The sequence below is a fragment of the Narcine bancroftii genome, chromosome 12 (genome assembly GCF_036971445.1).
Source record: "Narcine bancroftii isolate sNarBan1 chromosome 12, sNarBan1.hap1, whole genome shotgun sequence".
In the NCBI taxonomy this organism is placed as follows: domain Eukaryota; kingdom Metazoa; phylum Chordata; class Chondrichthyes; order Torpediniformes; family Narcinidae; genus Narcine; species Narcine bancroftii.
The window spans coordinates 63,543,586-63,570,205 of NC_091480.1; the positions used below are offsets into that span (position 1 = coordinate 63,543,586).

Genomic DNA, 26,620 nt, shown 5'->3' on the forward strand with positions numbered 1-26,620 from the left:
TATATATATATATCTTTCTTTGGCTTGGCTTCGCGGACGAAGATTTATGGAGGGGTAATGTCCACGTCAGCCGCAGGCTCGGTTGTGGCTGACAAGTCTGATGCGGGACAGGCAGACACGGTTGCAGCGGTTGCAAGAGAAAATTGGTTGGTTGGGGTTGGGTGTTGGGTTTTTCCTCCTTTGTCTTTTGTCAGTGAGGTGGGCTCTGCGGTCTTCTTCAAAGGAGGTTGCTGCCCGCCGAACTGTGAGGCGCCAAGATGCACGGTTTGAGGCGATATCAGCCCACTGGCGGTGGTCAATGGGGCAGGCAGTCCTTGTACCTCTTCTTTGGTGCACCTCTGTCTCGGTGGCCAGTGGAGAGCTTGCCGTATAACACGATCTTGGGAAGGCGATGGTCCTCCATTCTGGAGACGTGACCTACCCAGCGCAGTTGGATCTTCAGTAGCGTGGATTCGATTGCTGTCGGTCTCTGCCATCTCGAGTACTTCGAGGTTATGGATGAAGTCGCTCCAATGAATGATATATATATCATTCATTCATATATATATGAATGGTGTATATATAATATATATATGAGAAACACTAGTGTGGGCTGGCTCTCGTGCTCTGTTTCTATGCATGAATGTGAGGAAAAGTCTAGTCTGTGCAAATGGTCATGTACTATCACTGCCTACCAGGTACACAGCACCTTTCAACAAGGAGTGCCAGCAAACAAAACAGTGGTGTGCCACATTGGGAGATAACATTGTTTTGATGGGAGTGCCTTCAGCCTGAAGCTTATCTGTCAAAAACAAAATGCTATCGTGGTGCTGCTATAGAAGGAAATACAAAATGAAAATGCTCAAACACTCAGCAGGTCAAGCAGCACCTGTAGAGGGAGAAACAGTTGGCACTTCAGGTCCAGGATGACTATTTCAATTTTGAATAACACTGGACAACCTTTTTTGTTAAAAAAAGGTTTGCTTCCTGAAGAAAACTTGAGGATTTTGATAGACAACTTCAAGCCAAACACAAAGATTGTTTCCGATTTGCTGGATCACGTAGGAAGCTGGAGAAACATTCAATGAATTTTGATTGAATTTAGCAGACTCTTGTCCTTTGCCACCAAAGCTGTTCCTGACTCTGACCTCTCTGGTTTCTGCTACCCCTCTCTTCCTCTCCTCCATTCCTCTATCCCCTTCCCTCTCCATTTACAGAGCCATGCCCCCCCCCCTTATTTACTGGTGTGCCCTCCCTCTTTTGTCTATTACCTTCTGCCTGTGGGCCTGTGCTCTTCTCCCCTGCCCACCTCAACAGCCTCCACCATGTTGCTTGGAACCTGCTGACCTTTAGCTCGTACCCTGATGAAGGGCTAAAGCCTGAAACGATGATGTATCTTTATGCTATATAAAGGGGCACTATTTGACCTGCTGAATTTCTCCAGCATCGTGTTTTTACTTCAGGCACAGTGTCTGCGGACTTTTGTGTTTTACTCTGAGGATGGGTCGCGTGCTTGCAGATGGTTTGTACCGGGCTCCGGTGCAGTCCTTTTCTACGCTGGTTTCTAGTTGGTGTACTTTCTGTTTTGTGGAACTTGAACCAAGATGTTTGACTGTTCTAATGGGAATGATTCAGGATTGGGACAGGTCTGACGAAGGTCTTCGACCTCTGCAGATTCTGCCTGACCTGCTGAGTCGTTCCAATATCTTCTGTTTCCACTCTTTCCCGCCACCATGATTTCCAGCATTAACAGGCTTATTTGATCTCTTCATTTACTTGGCCTCTTTTTAAAAAGAGAATCTCTAATTTAGAATTGTTTTTGCATAATTATTTCGGGAACGAATAGCCAAGTAGACAGATTTGAAAGATATTGCCTGTTCATAAACTCGGTTGAGGCAGGAATGGGTGAAGGTAGGGGCTATGCCAGTGTTGGCCCTGGTGCTGTGCTACATTGGTCAAGTGCGATGCCAATTTAATACCTGGTGAAGATGGAGTGCGTAAAGTAAAACATGACAGTCTGCGGACACGCTGGTTGAAGTAGAAACACGAGGGTAAAGGTCCTATTGTTGTCATGTGATACTACATTTAAAGAATTTCAGGTACATTCTAACTTTGTCAACCGTAAGCGCCCTTCACAGAATGGAAGCCCCAGCGAGGAATGAATTCACAACCCCTAGTTCACAAGACCAGTGCTCTAACCACTGAGCTATTGGAGCCCTTCATTATGAGCAAAATGTCAACAGGCCCCCAAACAAAATGGTGGGGGGAGGGGGAGGACTGTGGTCCCACAGACAGGAGATAATAGGTGGATAAGGGAGGGAGGGCACAGCAGCAAACAGGGGGAGGGGGGTGGCTCTGTGAATGGAGAAGGAAGAGGGTGGAGAGCTGGAGGGAAGAAGGCAGAGACGGGGTAGAGAGGGAGAGCAGTGACACCAACCCCAGTGACACCAACCCCAGTGACACCAACCCCAGTGACACCAACCCCAGTGACACCAACCCCAGTGACACCAACCCCAGTGACACCAACCCCAGTGACACCAACCCCAGTGACACCAACCCCAGTGACACCAACCCCAGTGACACCAACCCCAGTGACACCAACCCCAGTGACACCAACCCCAGTGACACCAACCCCAGTGACACCAACCCCAGTGACACCAACCCCAGTGACACCAACCCCAGTGACACCAACCCCAGTGACACCAACCCCAGTGACACCAACCCCAGTGACACCAACCCCAGTGACACCAACCCCAGTGACACCAACCCCAGTGACACCAACCCCAGTGACACCAACCCCAGTGACACCAACCCCAGTGACACCAACCCCAGTGACACCAACCCCAGTGACACCAACCCCAGTGACACCAACCCCAGTGACACCAACCCCAGTGACACCAACCCCAGTGACACCAACCCCAGTGACACCAACCCCAGTGACACCAACCCCAGTGACACCAACCCCAGTGACACCAACCCCAGTGACACCAACCCCAGTGACACCAACCCCAGTGACACCAACCCCAGTGACACCAACCCCAGTGACACCAACCCCAGTGACACCAACCCCAGTGACACCAACCCCAGTGACACCAACCCCAGTGACACCAACCCCAGTGACACCAACCCCAGTGACACCAACCCCAGTGACACCAACCCCAGTGACACCAACCCCAGTGACACCAACCCCAGTGACACCAACCCCAGTGACACCAACCCCAGTGACACCAACCCCAGTGACACCAACCCCAGTGACACCAACCCCAGTGACACCAACCCCAGTGACACCAACCCCAGTGACACCAACCCCAGTGACACCAACCCCAGTGACACCAACCCCAGTGACACCAACCCCAGTGACACCAACCCCAGTGACACCAACCCCAGTGACACCAACCCCAGTGACACCAACCCCAGTGACACCAACCCCAGTGACACCAACCCCAGTGACACCAACCCCAGTGACACCAACCCCAGTGACACCAACCCCAGTGACACCAACCCCAGTGACACCAACCCCAGTGACACCAACCCCAGTGACACCAACCCCAGTGACACCAACCCCAGTGACACCAACCCCAGTGACACCAACCCCAGTGACACCAACCCCAGTGACACCAACCCCAGTGACACCAACCCCAGTGACACCAACCCCAGTGACACCAACCCCAGTGACACCAACCCCAGTGACACCAACCCCAGTGACACCAACCCCAGTGACACCAACCCCAGTGACACCAACCCCAGTGACACCAACCCCAGTGACACCAACCCCAGTGACACCAACCCCAGTGACACCAACCCCAGTGACACCAACCCCAGTGACACCAACCCCAGTGACACCAACCCCAGTGACACCAACCCCAGTGACACCAACCCCAGTGACACCAACCCCAGTGACACCAACCCCAGTGACACCAACCCCAGTGACACCAACCCCAGTGACACCAACCCCAGTGACACCAACCCCAGTGACACCAACCCCAGTGACACCAACCCCAGTGACACCAACCCCAGTGACACCAACCCCAGTGACACCAACCCCAGTGACACCAACCCCAGTGACACCAACCCCAGTGACACCAACCCCAGTGACACCAACCCCAGTGACACCAACCCCAGTGACACCAACCCCAGTGACACCAACCCCAGTGACACCAACCCCAGTGACACCAACCCCAGTGACACCAACCCCAGTGACACCAACCCCAGTGACACCAACCCCAGTGACACCAACCCCAGTGACACCAACCCCAGTGACACCAACCCCAGTGACACCAACCCCAGTGACACCAACCCCAGTGACACCAACCCCAGTGACACCAACCCCAGTGACACCAACCCCAGTGACACCAACCCCAGTGACACCAACCCCAGTGACACCAACCCCAGTGACACCAACCCCAGTGACACCAACCCCAGTGACACCAACCCCAGTGACACCAACCCCAGTGACACCAACCCCAGTGACACCAACCCCAGTGACACCAACCCCAGTGACACCAACCCCAGTGACACCAACCCCAGTGACACCAACCCCAGTGACACCAACCCCAGTGACACCAACCCCAGTGACACCAACCCCAGTGACACCAACCCCAGTGACACCAACCCCAGTGACACCAACCCCAGTGACACCAACCCCAGTGACACCAACCCCAGTGACACCAACCCCAGTGACACCAACCCCAGTGACACCAACCCCAGTGACACCAACCCCAGTGACACCAACCCCAGTGACACCAACCCCAGTGACACCAACCCCAGTGACACCAACCCCAGTGACACCAACCCCAGTGACACCAACCCCAGTGACACCAACCCCAGTGACACCAACCCCAGTGACACCAACCCCAGTGACACCAACCCCAGTGACACCAACCCCAGTGACACCAACCCCAGTGACACCAACCCCAGTGACACCAACCCCAGTGACACCAACCCCAGTGACACCAACCCCAGTGACACCAACCCCAGTGACACCAACCCCAGTGACACCAACCCCAGTGACACCAACCCCAGTGACACCAACCCCAGTGACACCAACCCCAGTGACACCAACCCCAGTGACACCAACCCCAGTGACACCAACCCCAGTGACACCAACCCCAGTGACACCAACCCCAGTGACACCAACCCCAGTGACACCAACCCCAGTGACACCAACCCCAGTGACACCAACCCCAGTGACACCAACCCCAGTGACACCAACCCCAGTGACACCAACCCCAGTGACACCAACCCCAGTGACACCAACCCCAGTGACACCAACCCCAGTGACACCAACCCCAGTGACACCAACCCCAGTGACACCAACCCCAGTGACACCAACCCCAGTGACACCAACCCCAGTGACACCAACCCCAGTGACACCAACCCCAGTGACACCAACCCCAGTGACACCAACCCCAGTGACACCAACCCCAGTGACACCAACCCCAGTGACACCAACCCCAGTGACACCAACCCCAGTGACACCAACCCCAGTGACACCAACCCCAGTGACACCAACCCCAGTGACACCAACCCCAGTGACACCAACCCCAGTGACACCAACCCCAGTGACACCAACCCCAGTGACACCAACCCCAGTGACACCAACCCCAGTGACACCAACCCCAGTGACACCAACCCCAGTGACACCAACCCCAGTGACACCAACCCCAGTGACACCAACCCCAGTGACACCAACCCCAGTGACACCAACCCCAGTGACACCAACCCCAGTGACACCAACCCCAGTGACACCAACCCCAGTGACACCAACCCCAGTGACACCAACCCCAGTGACACCAACCCCAGTGACACCAACCCCAGTGACACCAACCCCAGTGACACCAACCCCAGTGACACCAACCCCAGTGACACCAACCCCAGTGACACCAACCCCAGTGACACCAACCCCAGTGACACCAACCCCAGTGACACCAACCCCAGTGACACCAACCCCAGTGACACCAACCCCAGTGACACCAACCCCAGTGACACCAACCCCAGTGACACCAACCCCAGTGACACCAACCCCAGTGACACCAACCCCAGTGACACCAACCCCAGTGACACCAACCCCAGTGACACCAACCCCAGTGACACCAACCCCAGTGACACCAACCCCAGTGACACCAACCCCAGTGACACCAACCCCAGTGACACCAACCCCAGTGACACCAACCCCAGTGACACCAACCCCAGTGACACCAACCCCAGTGACACCAACCCCAGTGACACCAACCCCAGTGACACCAACCCCAGTGACACCAACCCCAGTGACACCAACCCCAGTGACACCAACCCCAGTGACACCAACCCCAGTGACACCAACCCCAGTGACACCAACCCCAGTGACACCAACCCCAGTGACACCAACCCCAGTGACACCAACCCCAGTGACACCAACCCCAGTGACACCAACCCCAGTGACACCAACCCCAGTGACACCAACCCCAGTGACACCAACCCCAGTGACACCAACCCCAGTGACACCAACCCCAGTGACACCAACCCCAGTGACACCAACCCCAGTGACACCAACCCCAGTGACACCAACCCCAGTGACACCAACCCCAGTGACACCAACCCCAGTGACACCAACCCCAGTGACACCAACCCCAGTGACACCAACCCCAGTGACACCAACCCCAGTGACACCAACCCCAGTGACACCAACCCCAGTGACACCAACCCCAGTGACACCAACCCCAGTGACACCAACCCCAGTGACACCAACCCCAGTGACACCAACCCCAGTGACACCAACCCCAGTGACACCAACCCCAGTGACACCAACCCCAGTGACACCAACCCCAGTGACACCAACCCCAGTGACACCAACCCCAGTGACACCAACCCCAGTGACACCAACCCCAGTGACACCAACCCCAGTGACACCAACCCCAGTGACACCAACCCCAGTGACACCAACCCCAGTGACACCAACCCCAGTGACACCAACCCCAGTGACACCAACCCCAGTGACACCAACCCCAGTGACACCAACCCCAGTGACACCAACCCCAGGGTCTCTCAAGACTGGCTTGCAGACTGGGAAGTGGCCAGGTCGATGGCTGCTGTCCACTTCGGGCTTGAGCCTGAGATGTCGGTGATGTATCTTTATCTTTGCTGCCTAAAGGACGCTGTTTGACCTGCTGAGTTTCTCCAGCATTTTGTGTGTTTTAACTTCAACCGCGGTGTCTACGGACTTTCATGCTTTACTTCCAACGAAGGCTCCATTCTGCCCAGATGACGCTCAAAATATTTCCCCCCCGCCCCCCCGCCCCCTGGTTTCTAATCCTTCTTTATTTACGGGATGGGGAGAAGTGGACAATTTTGATTTCCCCCCCCGCCCCCTGGTTTCTAATCCTTCTTTATTTACGGGATGGGGAGAAGTGAACAATTTGGATTTCCCTGGCTTGTGATGATGTGGAACAGGGTGCCGAGGGCTGAACTTGTTGAGGTGAGCAGCAAAAGACAATCAATCTGGAATCAGGAAATATTGTTTTGCTCTTTTGTAACTTAACACATTCCACTATTTTAATTGGAGGGCGTTTGCACTTGGATCAGCTGTGACTGGGTGTGTAACACTCTACCCTCTGAGCATGTCAGAATCAGGATTTATTGCTGTGAACAAGTCACAAAATTTGTTGTTTTGGGGCAGCATCATGGTGCAAACATTCACAGACAACAATAAATTTTTAAAAATAGTGCATGAAAAGTAAGTCAGTGTGTTTGGTTCATTGATCATTCAGGAACCTGATGGCGGAGGGGAAGAAGCTGTCCCTGTGTCACTGAGTGCTTGTCTTCAGGCATAAGTAGTGGTTATGTCTGGACTAATAACCGTGGGGGTGGGGGGGTGGGGGGGGGGGGGGAACCAGAGTTCTATATCACAATGGCAGCTGGGGAGTTGATTTTATTTAAGAAAAAAAGTGTGGTGCTACTGTTCTCTTTTTGGTTAAAAATGTGCCAGGTTCACTCGGGCTGGGAAAGAAATCTGGTGACCCCATTTACATTTAGACTGACGATAATGACGAATGCCCCTTGATGGCACCGAAACGAGTTCAGTGGGGTTACTGCCGTTACCGCGATTCAAGACAGCACCTGTCACCACTTTCTCGCCTCTCGGACATGGGCAATAAATGCCGGCCTTGGTGATGCCTACACTCCACGAGTGAATCCTTTCACAAAAAAACCTCCTCAGTAGTGCCAAAGGGACGGTGGCGGTGATATTATTGACATTACACTGGAATACCAGCCAATGAAACTTGATTAACGTCGGCTGGAAAATAAAATAGGATTCAGTTTAAAAAAAGCCACGCAATAAACCATGTACCATAAAACTGTAATATTCTAAAATAAATTATTTTAAAACAGATTACTGATTCTGAAATCCAAGTGCAGCGCCATGAATTGGTATTTAACATTATCACGGCTTCATGGGGGAAAAAAAAGCTCTTTTTAAGTCTGGTAGTTCTTGAGCGAAGGCTCCTATAACATCTGTTTGATGGTAGGAGGGTAAATAGTTCATGGGTAGGGTGTGTTGTGTCTTTAATGCTATTCCTCGCCCTGTCCAAGCATCGTCCCCCTATTGATAGATCCGATGGGAGGCAGTTGCCTTCCAACAATCCGTTGGGCAGTTTTCACTCCCCGCTGGAGTGACTTTCCTGTCTTGTGCAGAACGATCCCCAAACCGCGCTGAAATACTGTAAGTCAGCGCGCTCTCAATCGTACGTCCAGTCAGATTCTGGGCCGGAGGTGTTACCTCCTCATGAGTGTCAAAAAGTAGACGTTGTGCCTTTTTGGGGCCATGTGAGATCATCAGAGATATGGACCCCCACCCCCTAGGAATTTGAAGTAATGGATTTGAATGCTATTTTTCAATTAAATGATGTCTGGTTTTGAGGTGGGTTGTCCCTATCACTTCGGGAGCCAAACCACGACCAAATGTAATTGCTAAAAGTCTTCCCACATGCAAAGGGTGGGGGGGGAAAAAGTTGGGAAAACTCATAGCAATCAATTCTTGACTTGAAATGTTTATTCTGTAACTCGCCCTCCCTTTTTGTTAACATGGGGGCCATCCCATTGCGTGAAGGAGCTTCAATTCTTCTCCCAGTTCCCCATGACTGACGTGTTGCTTGTCCCTTGTCATAATTTCCTGCTGACTCTTGTCGTCTGTAGGTTGGCAACCACGGTACTTTGTGTTGGACGGCAGCGTGTTCTCCTACTACGACTCACAGGAAGATGTTGGCAAAGGCAGTAAAGGGAGCATCAAAATGGCCATGTGTGAAATAAAAGGTGAAGAAACCATTTTTTTGAGGTTTGGAGTTGCAGCTTGTTGATGGATCCCTCGCCCTTCACCTCCATCTTGAGCTTCCTCAGATTTTGGGGGAGGGGGAGGAATCATTTCTAATTGAGTCAGGGATGGGAGGTTTAGAAACTGGATGACCTGCTGAAGTCTTCATTGTTGTGAAGGTGCAGTTCAAGTCCAGCCACTCTGTTTACATGGCTAAGTCTCTTTTGAAGAGGGCCAAGGTTCACCGCTTTCCTTTTCTGTTCTAGGGAGGGCCAAGCTGATGGCCCGGGTTGCTTCTGAGAGACTCTGCGTGGTACTGAGCTTCTTGAGACTGGATTCCCCATTAGGGTTGGTGGCGGGAGTGCTAACTTTTCATTGAGAAATCAATGCTGGGTTAGATCTGCAATTCCCATCCATTTTGATGGAGAGGAATAGCTGGGGGAAGAGAGGAGTTTCAGATGTTTCATCTATTTTGACTAGGGTTGATTTAAGCCTCTTCATTTTAAGTTTAACATGTTGTATGTCAGATATTAACATAGAACACGATAGTGCAGAAACAGGCCCTTCCAGTCTGTGCTGAACACCTCACACTTGCCTGCAGTAAATTCCATCTTACATTTTTCCAGTTGGTCCACTCTGCAATCTTTGAAAACCTTCCTCACTGTCTCTTCAACCTCATTTGAAGCATTTAAGGACCAACGTCAAGATGGTTCCACTGAGAGTCTTGAACAAGGTGGGGGAAGGGGCACCTTTGCAAGAAAACGAGTTGGTTGTTTAAAATGTGCTAAGAATTTGAGGTAGATGCATTTGGAAAAGATGGGGGAATTGAGGGCAAGGGGAATTGGCATAAAAGAGTTGACCAGACCATGTTGAAACTTTGGCCAGCTTGAGGAACTGAGATGCCCTCCTATTGCACTCATGCATGTCAATACCAATGGAGGCTGACGCAAAAATGGTTTGGGGCAGCATGGTTGGTGTAGCGGTTAGCGCAACACTGTTACAGCACCAGTGATTGGGACTGGGGTTTGAATCCCACACTATCTACAAGGAGTTTGTATGTTCTCCCTGTATTTTTGTTTTCCATGGGGGCTCTGGTTTCCTCCCACCGTTCAAAATGTACCAGGGGTGTATGTTAATGGGGTATAATGGGCTCATGGGCTAAAATGGCCTGTTAACGTGGTGTATGTCTAGAACCATAGAACACTACAGCACAGAAAACAGGCCATTTTGCCCTTCTGGTCCATGCTGAAACATCATTCCACTAGTCTCATTGACCTGCTCCCATTCCATAACCCTCCAGACCTCTCCCATCCATGTATCTATCCAATATATTCTTAAAACTTAAGGGTGAGCCTGCATTTACCACGTCAGATAGTAGCTTGATCCACACTCTCACCTGAATTCAGAAATTCCCCCTAATGTTCCCCTAAACCTTTCCCCTTTCACCCTAAAGCCATGTCCTTTCGTATTTATCTCCCCTAATCTAAGTGGAAGAGCATACTCTCATTTACTCTGTCTATACTCTCATAACTTTGTAAACCTCTATCAAATCTCTCCTCATTTCAAGGAATAAAGTCCTAACCTGTTTAATCTTTTCCTGCAACTCAACTCCTGAAAACCCGACAACATCCTAGTAAATCTTCTCTGCACTCTTTCAATCCTACTGATATCCTTCCTGTAGTTTGGCAACCAGAACTGCACACAATACTCCACATTTGGCCTCGCCAATGTCTTATACAACCTCTCCAATAACATCCCAACTCCTGTGATCAATACTTTGATTTAAGAAGGCCAAGATGCCAAAATATCTCTTTACAACCCTATCCACCTGTGACGCCACTTTCAGGGAATTATGTACCTGTATTCCCAGATCCCTCTGTTCTATCTCATTCCTCAGTTCCCGACCATTGACTGTGTATGTCTTTTCTTGGTTTGTCCTTCAAAAATGCAACACCTCACACTTATCTGCATTAAATTCCATCTTTCATTTTCTGGCCCGTTTTTCCAGTTGGTCCAGATCCCTCTGCAAGCTTTGAAAACCTTCCTCACTGTCCATCTTAGAGTAATTTGCAAACTTTCTGATCCAAGTTACCACATTATCATCCAGATCATTGATATATACAACAAACAACAATGGTCCCAGCACCGATCCCTGAGGCACGACACTAGTCACAGGCCTCCAGTCTGAGAAGCAATTATCCATGACCACTCTGTCTTCTCCCATTCATCCAATTTCTAATCCAATTTACAACCTCTCCAATGGATACCTAGTGTCTGAACCTTCTGAACTAGCCTCCCATTTGGGACCTTGTCAAAGGCCTTACTAAAGTCCATATAGACAACATCCACAGGCATTCCTTCACCTACTTTCTTGGTAACCTCCTCAAAAACTCTATAAGGTTCATTAAACACGACCTACCACGCACAAAGCCATGCTGACTATCTTTAATCAGCCCTTGGCTGTTCAAATACTCGTATATCCAATCTCTGAGAACTCCCTTCAATAATTTACCTACCACTGATGTCAGACTCACTGGCCTGTAATTTTCTGGTTTACTTTTGGAGCCTTTTTTAAACAATGGAATAACATGAGCTACCCTCCAATCCTGTGGCGCTTAAAATATTTCCGCCAGGGCCCCTGCAATTTCTACATTCATCTCCCTCAAGGTCCGTGGGAATATCTTGTCAGGCCTGGTGGATTTATCTACCGTTATTCACTGTAAGGCAACAAGCACCTCCTCCTCTTTAATCTCTATATGTTCCATGACCCTCCTGCTTGTTTCCCTTCCTTCCTTATTCACTATGCCAGTTTCCTGAGTAGATACTGATGCAAAGTGTTTAACATCTCCCCCATCTCATGAGGCTTCACACACAGATGACCACTCTGATCTTCTAGGGGACCAATTTTGTCCCTTACCATCCTTTTACTCTTAACAAACTTGTAGAAACCATTCAGGTTTACCTTCACATTATCTGCCAAAGCAACCTCATGTCTCATTTTTGCCTTCCTGATTTCCTTCTTAAGTATTTTCTTACATTTTCTATACTATACCCATTGTACACCAGATCCCCTATATCCCTTGAAAACCAAGGTTCCCTATGCCTTCTAACCTTGGCTTTGATCCTGACAGGAACATGCAAACTCTGTACTCTCAAAATTAAAAAAAAAACCTTAGTTCTGAAGTCTCTAACTGATGTTTGATTGAAATTTGGTGTCGGTGCAAAAACAATGACAGTTAAATGGATTCTCTGTCCGGTGCAAAAATAGGATTGACCCGACGCACTTGGCAGCTAGCAGTTTCTGAGCACAAAAGCGAACATTGAATATCTCTGTGGGGGAGTCACGTGATGGAGTAGTGGCCGGACGGTGATCTCCAGCCCTCTCCAGAAAAGTCGGAAAAAAACAAAGGAAAACACAAAGGCACAGAAATAAAAGTTAAAGAAAAGTGAGTATAAAGGTGGAAAGAAGATGGCGACAAAAAAAGAAAAATCGAAATCAACGGTAAGAAGAGAGGAAGAGAAGACAACGGAGGAAGAAGGAGAAGGCCTTACCTGTTCGAAGAGGCCTGCGGTGGAGAGAGAAACTCGCTCCCTCAGGTCGGTAGAAAGTGGACTACAAAAATGGCTTATTGAGCCGAGTAAAAGTGCACAACCGCGCATGAAAAAAAACACACCGACGGGAGGGGTGACCAGCTGGGGAGTCGATCTCCACAGCCGGCAACGACAGCTGCAGAACACCTGCAGCAAGAAGAGAACACAGAAGACAATGAAAACAAGAAAGAAGAGAAGAAAAGGGCAACAAAGAAACAACAGATGGCCAACCCAGAGGAAGAAGAAGAGGAAGAGTACAGTGAAATAGAAGAAGAAGGGAAAGGCAAGATAAAGGATATACTTTCTCTTATTAAAGAATACATGGAGTCATTTAAAGAATGGCAAACACAGGAATTTAATGATTTAAGAAGAAGAATAAACAACACAGAAGAGAAAATGAATAAAATAGATATGACCTTAACAGAAATGGGAAAGAAAATGGACAAGATGGAAGAGCGGGCAGTAGCAGCAGAAATGGAGGTAGAGGACTTAAAAAAGAAATTAGAGGAATCTAATAAAAAAGTTATAGAGACACAAGAACTGTTAGCTCAGAAAATAGATATAATGGAAAATTATAACAGAAGAAATAACATAAAGATAGTGGGCCTTAAGGAAGATGAAGAAGGCAAGAATATGAGAGAGTTTATAAAAGATTGGATCCCTAGGATCCTAGGATGTCCAGAACTACAGCAAGAAATGGAAATAGAAAGGGCACATAGAGCATTGGCCTTTAAACCACAACCACAACAAAAACCAAGATCTATTTTAGTAAAATTCCTAAGATATACTACAAGAGAAAAGGTACTGGAGAAGACAATGGAAAAAGTAAGAGAGGGCAACAAGCCACTGGAGTACAAAGGGCAAAAAATCTTCATTTATCCAGATATAAGTTTTGAACTCCTAAAGAAGAGAAAGGAGTTCAATACAGCAAAGGCGATTTTATGGAAGAAAGGGTATAAATTTATACTAAAGCATCCAGCGGTATTGAAAATATTTATTCCAGGACAACAAAACAGACTATTCTCGGATCCAGAAGAAGCACAAAAATTTGCAGAACAATTACAAAATAGACTGAGGGATGAAGACGTGTAATGAGAGTAAAAATGACCACGATTTATATGTATGTGGGTAAAGAGGTATAAGAGTGTATATGTATAATGTGCACACGTGAATGTATCCGTATTTAGAGGAAAATATAGATAGTATAGACAAGAATTAATAAGGGAAGGAATGGAATAGAGGGAATAAGGAGGGAACTAAAAGAGTGACCTTTGTTACATATGAAAAGTGTAATCTTTTCTGGGGGGGGGGCTGGGTGGGGAGGAGTTGCGGTCACTGCAAAATCAGCTGACGCTTGCGAGTGAATTCGCAAATCCAAATGGAGAGGGGAGATGTGGGGATAAAGGACAACTCAGGAGGGGAAGGGGAGATTGGGGCTAAAGAAGTTTTAAATAGGAGAATAAGGAAAATGTTTGATGTTTGAGGAATGTTGTCTTATAAAGGGTTTAAAATAAGAAAACAGAAATGGAAAAGGAGGAAAGGTAATGATGGAAAAATGGAAAGGGAAGATAAACAAAGTATAAAATGGCTACGTTGAACTATATGACTTTAAATATTAATGGAATACATAACCAAATTAAAAGGAAGAAACTGCTAAATTTACTGAAAAAAGAAAAAATTGATATAGCATTTATGCAAGAAACACACTTAACTGAATTGGAGCACAAGAAATTAAAGAGAGATTGGGTAGGACATGTAACAGCAGCATCGTAAAATTCAAAAGCAAGAGGAGTGGCTATATTAATTAGTAAAAATGTGCCATTTAAAATAGAAGAGGAAATAATAGATCCAGCAGGGAGATATGTAATGATAAAATGTCAGATATATTCGGAGTTTTGGAATCTACTCATTGTATATTCACCTAACGAAGAAGATCAAAAGTTTATGCAAGATATCTTTTTGAAGGTAGCAAATACGCAAGGGAACATATTAATAGGAGGGGATTTCAACCTGAATTTGGATTCAAATATGGATAAAACTGGGGAAAAAAATTAACAGAAAGAACAAAGTAACCAAATTTATAATTAAATCAATGGAAGAAATGCAACTTTTGGATATATCACAAGATAAAGGAACAGAAGCAGGCCACTAGGCCCATCGAGTCGGTTCCATGACTCTACAGTAAGTTGAATGATGCTCGCACCTAATTCCAATTTCCAGCCTCTTCCCCATATTCCTTGATATCCCGACCAACTAGATGCTTATCGATTTCCTCCCAACGATCTGGCCTCCACCGCTGTATGTGACAGTGAGTTCCCACAGATCCACGCCCCTCTGACTGAAAAAGTTCTTCCTCATCTCTGTTTTCAATGGATAATTCTAAATTTTAAGACTGTGGCCCCTTGATTCACCCACCAAAGGAAACATCTTATCTATGTCCACGCTGTCAAAACCTTTCAAAATTCCAAATGTCTCTATGAGCCATTCTTCTATACTCAAGTGAATACAATCCAAGAGCTGCCAAACGCTCCTAAGACGTTGGCCCTCGCATTCCAGGAATTGTCCTAGTAAACCTCTCCCACGTCCTTTCTAAGATAAGGGGTCCAAAAACTGCAACGGCTACTCCAAGTGAGGTCTCCCCAGTGCCCCGTCCAGCCTCATCAACATCTCCTTACTCTGACACAATTCCTCTCGAAACGACGGCCAATGGGGCATTCGCTTTCTTCACTACCAATCTCACCTGGTCATTAACTCTCAGGTTTCCCTGGACCAGGACTCCCTTTGCCCTTCCGAGTTTGGAATTTTCCCCCCATCCAAATAGCCTGTTGGTTTCCACTGCCAACGTGTACATTTCTCAATCTTGTATCTCATCTGCCAGTTTTGCCCAGTTCTCCTCCTGCAATTCTCTTCAGTTTCTTCAACACTTCCTGCTCCGCCACCCATCTTGATGTCATCTGCAGGGCTAGCCACAAAAGCATCCATTCCACAATCCAAACAGTTAATACAAATTGTGGGCAGACGCAGCCCCAAGGCCGACCCCTGTGTAGCTCCGCTCGTAAGTTGAAGGCCATCTGTACCTCGCTAACCTTGCACACCGACCACAACTCTTATCCTTGTCTCCACTGTCTCCTCTCACCCACAATTCCTTCACCCCCTCCCCGCTTCACAGCGTCCGTGTTCCACCCCCGCCGCCCACCCACTAGGGTTCCGGGGGGGACGGGTCGCCCGTCCACTAGGGTTTGGAGGGGGGGGGGGTTTGCTCGCCCACTGGGGTTTCAGGGGGAGGAAACAACACCCAAAAGAAAAGGAATATTCATATTACTCGGCTAGACATAAAACATACTCAAGAATAGACCTATTTTTGTTATCAGCTAGTATGCAAGATAGAGTAAGAAAAACAGAATATAAAGCTAGAATACTATCGGACCATTCACCCTTAATATTGACAGTAAAGCTAGAGGACATCCCTCCAAGAATGTATTTTTCTTTGGCTTGGCTTCGCGGACGAAGATTTATGGAGGGGGTAAAAAGTCCACGTCAGCTGCAGGCTCGTTTGTGGCTGACAAGTCCGATGCGGGACAGGCAGACACGGTTGCAGGGGAATATTGGTTGGTTGGGGTTGGGTGTTGGGTTTTTCCTCCTTTGCCTTTTGTCAGTGAGGTGGGCTCTGCGGTCTTCTTCAAAGGAGGTTGCTGCCTGCCGAACTGTGAGGCGCCAAGGTGCACGGTTGGAGGCGTTATCAGCCCACTGGCGGTGGTCAATGTGGCAGGCACCAAGAGATTTCTTTAGGCAGTCCTTGTACCTTTTCTTTGGTGCACCTCTGTCACGGTGGCCAGTGGAGTGCTCGCCATATAACACGATCTTGGGAAGGCGATGGTCCTCCATTCTGGAGACGTGACCCATCCAGCGCAGCTGGATCTTCAGCAGCGTGGACTCGATGCTGTCGACCTCTGCCATCTCGAGTACTTCGACGTTAGGGATGAAAGCGCTCCAATGGATGTTGAGGATGGAGTGGAGACAACGCTGGTGGAAGCGTTCTAGGAGCCGTAGGTGGTGCCGGTAGAGGACCCATGATTCGGAGCCGAACAGGAGTGTGGGTATGACAACGGCTCTGTATACGCTTATCTTTGTGAGGTTTTTCAGTTGGTTGTTTTTCCAGACTCTTTTGTGTAGTCTTCCAAAGGCGCTATTTGCCTTGGCGAGTCTGTTGTCTATCTCATTGTCGATCCTTGCATCTGATGAAATGGTGCAGCCGAGATAGGTAAACTGGTTGACCGTTTTGAGTTTTGTGTGCCCGATGGAGATGTGGGGGGGCTGGTAGTCATGGTGGGGAGCTGGCTGATGGAGGACCTCAGTTTTCTTCAGGCTGACTTCCAGGCCAAACATTTTGGCAGTTTCCGCAAAGCAGGACGTCAAGCGCTGAAGAGCTGGCTCTGAATGGGCAACTAAAGCGGCATCATCTGCAAAGAGTAGTTCACGGACAAGTTTCTCTTGTGTCTTGGTGTGAGCTTGCAGGCGCCTCAGATTGAAGAGACTGCCATCCGTGCGGTACCGGATGTAAACAGCGTCTTCATTGTTGGGGTCTTTCATGGCTTGGTTCAGCATCATGCTGAAGAAGATTGAAAAGAGGGTTGGTGCAAGAACACAGCCTTGCTTCACGCCATTGTTAATGGAGAAGGGTTCAGAGAGCTCATTGCTGTATCTGACCCGACCTTGTTGGTTTTCGTGCAGTTGGATAATCATGTTGAGGAACTTTGGGGGACATCCGATGCGCTCTAGTATTTGCCAAAGCCCTTTCCTGCTCACGGTGTCGAAGGCTTTGGTGAGGTCAACAAAGGTGATGTAGAGTCCTTTGTTTTGTTCTCTGCACTTTTCTTGGAGCTGTCTGAGGGCAAAGACCATGTCAGTAGTTCCTCTGTTTGCGCGAAAGCCGCACTGTGATTCTGGGAGAATATTCTCGGCGACACTAGGTATTATTCTATTTAGTAGAATCCTAGCGAAGATTTTGCCTGCAATGGAGAGCAACGTGATTCCCCTGTAGTTTGAGCAGTCTGATTTCTCGCCTTTGTTTTTGTACAGGGTGATGATGGTGGCATCACGAAGATCCTGAGGCAGTTTTCCTTGGTCCCAACAAAGCTTGAAAAACTCATGCAGTTTGGCATGCAGAGTTTTGCCGCCAGCCTTCCAGACCTCTGGGGGGATTCCATCCATACCTGCTGCTTTGCCACTTTTCAGTTGTTCGATTGCCTTATATGTCTCATCCAGGGTGAGAACCTCATCCAGCTCCAGCCTTAGGGGCTGTTGAGGGAGCTGGAGCAGGGCGGAATCTTGGACTGAGCGGTTGGCACTGAAAAGAGATTGGAAGTGTTCTGACCATCGGTTGAGGATGGAGATCTTGTCGCTGAGGAGGACTTTGCCGTCTGAGCTGCGCAGCGGGCTTTGGACTTGGGGTGAGGGGCCGTACACAGCCTTTAGAGCCTCGTAGAAACCCCTGAAGTCGCCAATGTCTGCGCTGAGCTGGGTTCGTTTGGCGAGGCTAGTCCACCACTCATTTTGGATCTCCCGGAGTTTGCGCTGAAGATGGCTGCATGCGCGACGGAAGGCTTGTTTCTTCTCTGGACAGGACAGCTTTGTAAGGTGAGCCTGGTGGGCAGCTCGCTTCTTTGCCAGCAGCTCCTGGATTTCCTGGCTGTTTTCGTCAAACCAGTCCTTGTTTTTCCTGGAGGAGAAGCCCAGTACCTCTTCAGTGGATTGCAGTATGGTAGTCTTCAACTGATCCCAGAGGGTTTCAGGGGACGGGAATGTATAGATGGAGATTAAACCCCATGTTACTTAAAAGGCAGGATTTTAGAGAATTTATTGAAAAACAAATAAAAATGTATTTTGAAATAAATACGGAATCAGTGGAAGATAAGTTTATACTATGGGATGCAATGAAAGCATTCATTAGAGGGCAAATAATAAGTTATGTAACCAAGATGAAGAAGGACTATAATCAGGAAACAGAGCATTTGGAAAGGGAAATAGTAAATATAGAAAAAAAATTAGCAATGAAGGAAGATACAACTAAAAGAAGAGATTTGGTGGATAAAAAAATAAAATATGAAACACTACAAACATATAAGGTGGAGAAGAATATAATGAAGACAAAACAGAAATATTATGAACTGGGTGAAAAAACGCACAAAATCCTAGCATGGCAGCTTAAGACAGAACAAGCTAAGAAAATGGAATTGGCATCAAGGAAAAAAGACAAACAAATTACATATAATCCAAAAGAAATTAAGGAAAACTTTAGAGAATTCTATGAACAATTATACCGAACTGAAAACGAAGGGAAAGAAGGGAAAATAGATGAATTTCTGACTAAAATTGAACTACCAAAACTACAAATAGAGGAACAAAAAAATTTAACAGAGCCATTTGGAATAGTAGAAATGCAAGAGATAATAAAAAAATTACCAAATAATAAGACACCAGGAGAGGATGGATTCCCAATAGAATTCTACAAAACATTTAAAGACTTATTAATTCCGCCCCTCCTGGATGTAATTAACCAGATTGATGAAACACAAAGCTTAGCAGATTCATGTAAAACAGCAATAATTACAGTAATACTAAAGCAAGGGAAAGATCCACTCTCACCAGCGTCATATAGACCAATATCTTTACTAAACACAGATTATAAGATAATAGCTAAACTATTAGCAAACAGATTAGCAGAGCATGTACCGAAAATGGTAAATTTAGACCAAACTGGATTTATCAAAAAAAGACGCACAACAGACAATATTTGTAAATTTATTAACTTAATTCATGCAGTAGAATGAAATAAAGCACCTACAGTAACAGTTGCTTTAGACGCAGAGAAGGCCTTTGACAGAGTAGAATGGAATTATTTGTTCAAAGTATTGCAAAAATTCAGTTTACCGGAGAAGTATATTAATTGGATTAAAGCATTATATAAGTGACCGTTAGCGAAAGTGACAGTAAATGGACATGTATCAAAGCAATATAACTTAAGCAGGTCAACACGGCAGGGATGCCCACTATCACCTTTATTGTTTGCGTTAGCTATAGAACCACTAGCAGAATTGATAAGAATAGATAATAATATAAAAGGAATCAAAATAAAAGACAAGGAATATAAAATCAGTCTATTTGCGGATGATGTTATAGTGTACTTAACAGAACCAGAACTATTAATAAAAGAATTATATAAGAAATTGAAGGAATATGGAGAAGTGTCGGGTTACAAGATAAACGTAAATAAAAGTGAAGCAATGCCTATGAATAATGCGGATTTCTCAAAATTTAAGAAGGAATCTCCATTTAGATGGCAAATGCAAGCAATAAGATACCTAGGTGTACAAATAAACAAAAATCTCGGCCAACTATATAAACTCAATTATTATCCACTAATGAAAAAATTACAGGACGATTTAGAGCATTGGAAAGATTTACCACTAACACTGATAGGAAGGATAAACTGTATTAAAATGAACATTTTTCCAAGGATATTATACTTATTTCAGGCATTGCCAATACAACTGACAGAAAAATTCTTCAAGGAGTTAAAGAAAATAATAAGGAAATTTTTATGGAGAGGGGGGAAACTGAGGATAGCACTAGATAAATTAACAGAATGGTATAAACAAGGAGGCTTACAACTGCCAAACTTTAAAAATTATTATAGAGCCACACAATTAAGATACCTATCAGATTTTTATCAAACAAGGGAAAAACCAGACTGGACGAGATTAGAATTAGATAAAATAGGGGAAAAGATACCTGAACACATATTATATAAATGGGATGAAAAATTGGTACAACATAGAAGTTCTCCAGTATTACATCATCTCCTCAATATTTGGAAGAAGATTCATGTAGAAAGAAATAAAACAAATTATCAATTACCAAAACTAATATTGACGCAAAACAAGTTACTCCCTTTTACAATAGATAACCTTTCCTTTAGAGAATGGGGAAAAAAAAGGGATTAAAAGAATAGAAAATTGTTTTTCAGGAAATAGATTCTTATCCTTTGAACAAATGAAAGATAAGTACAATATAACTCAAGATACAGCGCTGGCATATTACCAATTGAGATCCTACTTGAAGGATAAATTAGGAAGCAGTTTGAGTTTGCCAGAGGCAAGTAACCTTGAATATGTGATAACAGATACAATGATAATCAAAAGATTTATAACAAATATGTATATTAAACTGCAAGAAAAGGAGAATGAGGAAACAAATGGTAAAACTAAACAAAAATGGGAACAAGATTTAAATATAAAGATAAAAAAGGAAACATTACACCTCAAAAGTTAAATAAATGGGACCCAACAGTATCTGATAGATGTTTTCGATGTAAAAAAGAAATGGGAACAACAATTCATGCAATCTGGACATGTGAGAAAGTAGAAAAATGTTGGGAAGATCTCAATCAGATATTAAATAAAATAACAGAAAACAATATACCAAAGAATCCAGAGATCTTTCTCCTAAGTAACATAAAAAACAAAGAATTTGGAATTGATTTGGAGGATGCACAAAAAAGATTTGTTAAGATAGCTCTAGCCGTAGCAAAAAAATGTATTATGTCAACCTGGAAATTGGAAGATAATTTGAAAATACAACAATGGTATATAGAAATGAATAAATGTATTCCATTAGAAAAAATAACATATAGTTTAAGAAATAATATTGAAATATTCGAGCAAATATGGGAGCCTTACATTAAATACAATAGCGAAAACCTACCGGGGACAATCATTACCTAAGTTGATGGAAGGAGAAGGAAAGAAAAGAATGGACTCAGTAGAATTTCTGGTGTATTTTTGTTGAGTGACAACATTGTCTGACTAGTTTAATGTATCCTAGATTGTATACCTTAAATGGATGGGAGGGGGGTGGGTGGGTGGGGGGGGGGGTGGGTTGGGAGGAGGGGGGGGAGAGAAAATGTCACTGTATATGTGTGAAAAGGAAAAAGTGTGTATCATGGCTAATGTGATTTATGGTGTGAAAAATAAAAAATTTAAAAAAAAAGAATATCTCTGTTAAATCTTGGTACCACCTGGCTAAGGTCTAGTTATCTTGAGATGGGGATTTGTGATGGGCAGGAAAATTTGATTGCTTGTGATGAGGAGGGGGAGTTGTTCCCATTAGATCTCGTTCCCATAAGGCAACCGGAACCTGGTTTGCCACTGTTGAAAACGAGCCAAGACACTTCTGTTGCGGACATTGGGTTTTGTTGAGAGATTTGTGTAAGTAGGAAACTTTTTGAGACCTCCATTCTCATCTCCATACCCTCCCCACCCCCCTCCCCCCCCCCAATACCAGGGAAGTAATGCATTTGTTTTTGCTAGTGTATGTCGCGGACAACACCAGGGTGGACCTGGTCATCCCAGGAGAGCAGTACTTCTACCTCAAGGCTGTGAATGCGGCAGAGAGGCAGAAATGGCTGGTGGCACTCGGAAGCGCCAAAGCTTGCCTGACAGACAGCAGGTCCAAGAAGGAACGAGGTACTGATTTTTTAAAATACTTTTTTTCCCACAGACAGCTGTCACTTTTTGTTCATCCGCGTTATCGGCACGATTATTTCATGACATCAGTGAATGGTATATTTCTGGCTGCGAACCTCTCCTCATAAGGGCCCTGATCTGAGACCTTAACTGCTGATCTCTTCACAGATGAAACCTGACACGCTGAATGTTTTCAGCTTTTTATTTTAATTTCAGACATCCAGTATCTACATTGTTTTCACTATTTTCCCCACGGTTAGCTTTTTAAGTTGACTACCTGGAGCGTTTATTTTGGGGGCAATGTAGAACATAGAACATTCCAGCACAGTACAGGCCCTTCGGCCTCGATGTTGTGACAACCTATATAAACCCTCCCTCCCCCGTAACCCTCTATTTTTCTTGTATCCATGTGCCTGTCTGAGAGTCTCTTAAATCCCCCCTAATGTTCCAGTCTCCACCACCATCCCCAGCAAGGCATTCCAGGCCCCCACAACTCTGTGTAAAATAAACTTGCCCCTAATGTCTTCCCTAAATATCCCTCCCTTCACTTTGTTCAGATGTTCTCTGGTGTTTGCTACTCCCACCCTTGGAAATAGGTGCTGACTGTCCACCCTAGCTATGCTTCTCAGAATCTCGTCGACCTCTGTTGTCTCCTCTCATCCTTCTTTGCTCCAAAGTGAAAAGTCCCAGCTCTGTTAACCTTGCCTCATAAGACTTGTTTCCCAATCCCATATCCTGGTGAATCTCCTCTGCACCTTCCACATGCTTCCTGTAATGAGGTGACCAGAACTGAGCACAATACTCTAAGTGTGGTTTCACCAGAGATTTGTAGAGTTGCAACATGACCTCTCAGCTCTTGAACTCAATCCCCTTATTAATGAAGCCCAGTATAACATTGGCCTCCTTAGCTATCTGTGCAGCGACCTTGAGGGAAGTATGGATTTGGACCCAAAGGTCCTTCTGTTCTGCCACACTGTTAAGTTTCCAACCATTAACTCTGTACTCAGCCGCTGGTTTGTCCTTCCTAAATACATCACCTCACCCTTATCCAAATTGAACTCCATCTGCCACTTTTCCACCCAACTCTGCATCCTGTCTATATCCTTTAGTAACCTACAATCAACTTCAGATCCATCCACAACTCCTCCAACCTCCATATCATCCACAAACTGACTGACCCATCCTTCCACCTCTTCATCCAGGTCATTTATAAAATTCATAAAAAGCAGGGGTCCCAGGGATCCTCGTGGCACCCCACTCCATTACTGATCACCAGGTGGAATACTTTCCATCCTCCACTACTCTCTGCAGCCAAGGCCTTGGATCCCAGGCCTTGTGACTCTCTGAACAAGTCTGACATGGGGGACCTTGTCAAATGCCTAATCCGTACAGACTGCATCTACCTCCCTACCTTCAGCAATTTCTTTTCTCATGAGGCGCCACCTTCCCCTCACAAATCCATGCTGAGAGCTAGTGCACACAGTTACCCACAGAGCATTGCAAATTTTATGGGGGGGCGGAATGGGAGGCAAGCTGGGCTTAATGGTATTTACCGATGCACCTGTGAATGCTGCGTGACCTGCTGAGTTTCTCCAGCACGTTTGTGTATTACATTTGTGGGATCTTGCATATGCAAATTAACTGCTGCATTTTGTATGTTGCAGTAGTGGCTGCTTCAATTGGCTGTAAAGTGTTAATATAACGTGAAGTCAGTCGCACATCCCAGAGTCCCACAAGGTCCTTCTCAACCAACCACCCATTTTCACCAATCCCACTATTCTCCCACTTGCCTATGCACAGAGGGTACATTTACAGCAATGAAGTAGCCGACCAACTTACCCAACGTTGGGATGCGGACAGAAACCGGAACTCGTATGAGGGGCGGTGGGGGGAATCACGTGTAGTTACGGGGGACGTGCCGACTCCACGCAGAACTCTGGAGCTGTGCGGCAGTGGTTCTGTTAGCTGGGCCCCACCAGGGGAAGATGCTGCATTAAATCCAAGTGCCGGAGGAACAGGCTGTATGAATCATGAACTTCTCCAGGACAGATCCGAGCCACGAATCTTGTAAAGGGAATTAATTGTTTAAAGATCCCAAATGTTTAACAAGCATATTTAAGGACAATTCATTTTTAATTGTTAAAAGAAATGTAACATTTAAATATTTTAATTCCTTGTAGAAATCAGTGAAAATGAGGATTCTTTGAAATTCAAGATGTCCGAACTTCGACTATACTGTGACCTACTGATGCAGCAGGTTCATAAGATCCAGGAATCTACACAGCCAATCCAGGATGGATCCTCTCCGGACATTGAGGTATTGGATGAGGGCTCTTTGATTTTTCGAAGTATTGTGCAAGCCACAGATATAAACGTTCATAAGATCCATCACAAGATCTTCCTGTCTCCACCTAAGCCTCCCTCTGACGGCCCAGTCAAAAACTTCGCTGTCTCGCTGTGTAGCAGGCCGAGAAGGTGCAGATCCCATGATGCACTGTAGTTTGAGTTTGGAGGTAGAGTTCACTAGAATTGCTACGGTGAAGGTGGAACCAGATTGGAGGAGGAGGTGGTGATGGTGTGCAGAAATCCCCAACTTGCATTTGGTGAATTTTGACTGATCTTGGGAGCAAATTGAACTCTGCACACTTTTGTTATCAGAATAACCAAAAGGGGTGGGAAGGTTAGCGTAGTAGTTAGTGCAACACTCTTTCAGCACCAGTGACCGGGGTTTGAATCCCGTGCTGTCTGTAAGGAGTTTGTATCTTCTCCCCATGTGTGCGTGGGGTTTTCCCTGGGGGCTCCGGTTTCCTCCCACTGTTCAAAACGTACTGGGGGCTGAAGGTCAATGGGGTGTAAATTGGGCAGGACGGACTCATGGGCCAGAAGGGCCTATTACCGTGCAGGATGTCTAAATCAGTGGTTTTCAACCTTTTTCGGTCTAAGGCCCACCTGGCTTCCGGCCTAACATGCCACTAGTGGCAATGTCTGAGACAAAGGCAGCTCTGTAAGAAACACATCTTTATCTAATTTATAGTACTTTTTTGAACATTTTAAAGGCCCACATGGAAACAAGCCATGGCCCACTGGTTGAGAAGCATTGGATATTAAGTTAAAATGAAATTCAAGCTACAACCTCTATTTTGAGGAAAAATAGCTTGCAATGTTGCACTTACAAATGCAAATGTCATTATAAAACTGATTTTTTTTAAGAGATGGCCCACTTTTGAAAAGTTTGTACAATCTCTCTATGTTGCCTGTGATGCAGGTACAGATAGTCCCTGACTTGCGATGGTCCGACATGATTTTTTTTTTAAAAATCGTTTCAAATCAGTAATGTACTTCAAATTTTGGCCAGGCTACGAGGCTCATTGTTTCCTGACAGCGCTGTATTGGACTCCACACTTATCCCCCCCCCCTACCCTGCTCTCTCCCCACAGCCCTGTATCAGTCCCCACTCTGATCCCATTGCCCCTTCTCTCCCCACACCCCTGTATCAATCCCCACACTGATCCCTCTGCCTCGGTCTCTCCCCACAGCCCTGTACCAGTCCCCACACTGATTACACTGCCCCACTCTCTCCCCACAGCCCTGTATCTGTCCCCACACTGATCCCACTATTACACTTTCTCCCCACAGCCCTGTATGAGTCCCCACACTGATCCCACCACCCTTTTTTGACTTGTGATGGGGCCGCCGGAACGTAACCCCATCATAAGTTGAGGACTACCTATATTGCCAAATCTCCATCAATTAATTTGGAAATAAGGCAGAGCTCGACGTTCACTATGTGAAGTGACCAGCAGTGCTGTGTAGATGCCAGCTGGTCATTAGTTTCTTCTGTATTTCACCATTGTTTGAATGGAAGTTCATGTCACTTTTTGTTCTGTTTCCTGCTTTTCTGTCTTTCATTCCATGTGTCTTTTGATTGTTTGACCTCTCCGTTGTGTTATTTCCCAAATTGTCTGGATTGAATTCCATTTGCCCTTTCTGTTCCTCCCTAACCAGTCCATTGATTCCTTCCTGCAGTTTAGTTTCCTTGCTATAACTGCACTGGTGTTGTTTGTGAACTTTTTTTTTAAGACCAACAACACGGTAACTGGCCCTTTCGGCCCACGACCCCGTGCTGCCCCCCCCGGTACATTTCAAATGATGGGAGGAAACCGGAGCCCCAGGGGAAAACCCATGTAGACCACGGGGAGAACGTACAAACTCCTTACAGACAGTGGGGGATTTGTACCTC

At 46.3% G+C, this 26,620-nt stretch overlaps 1 protein-coding gene across 4 annotated transcripts in view; it reads left to right on the forward strand.

Moving 5' to 3' along the window:
* Positions 1 to 26,620, forward strand: part of LOC138747338 (pleckstrin homology domain-containing family A member 3-like) — a 42,569-nt gene that overhangs the window by 1,354 nt on the left and 14,595 nt on the right. For all 4 annotated transcript variants that reach the window (XR_011347431.1, XM_069906448.1, XM_069906449.1 and 1 more), the window contains exons 2-4: positions 9,151 to 9,267; positions 22,225 to 22,380; positions 24,561 to 24,697. Coding sequence is in view for 3 of the 4 variants with exons in the window: in XM_069906448.1 (XP_069762549.1) it covers positions 9,151 to 9,267; positions 22,225 to 22,380; positions 24,561 to 24,697 (410 nt within the window). In the remaining variant the exon portion in view is untranslated. The remainder of the gene's footprint in view (positions 1 to 9,150; positions 9,268 to 22,224; positions 22,381 to 24,560; positions 24,698 to 26,620) is intronic.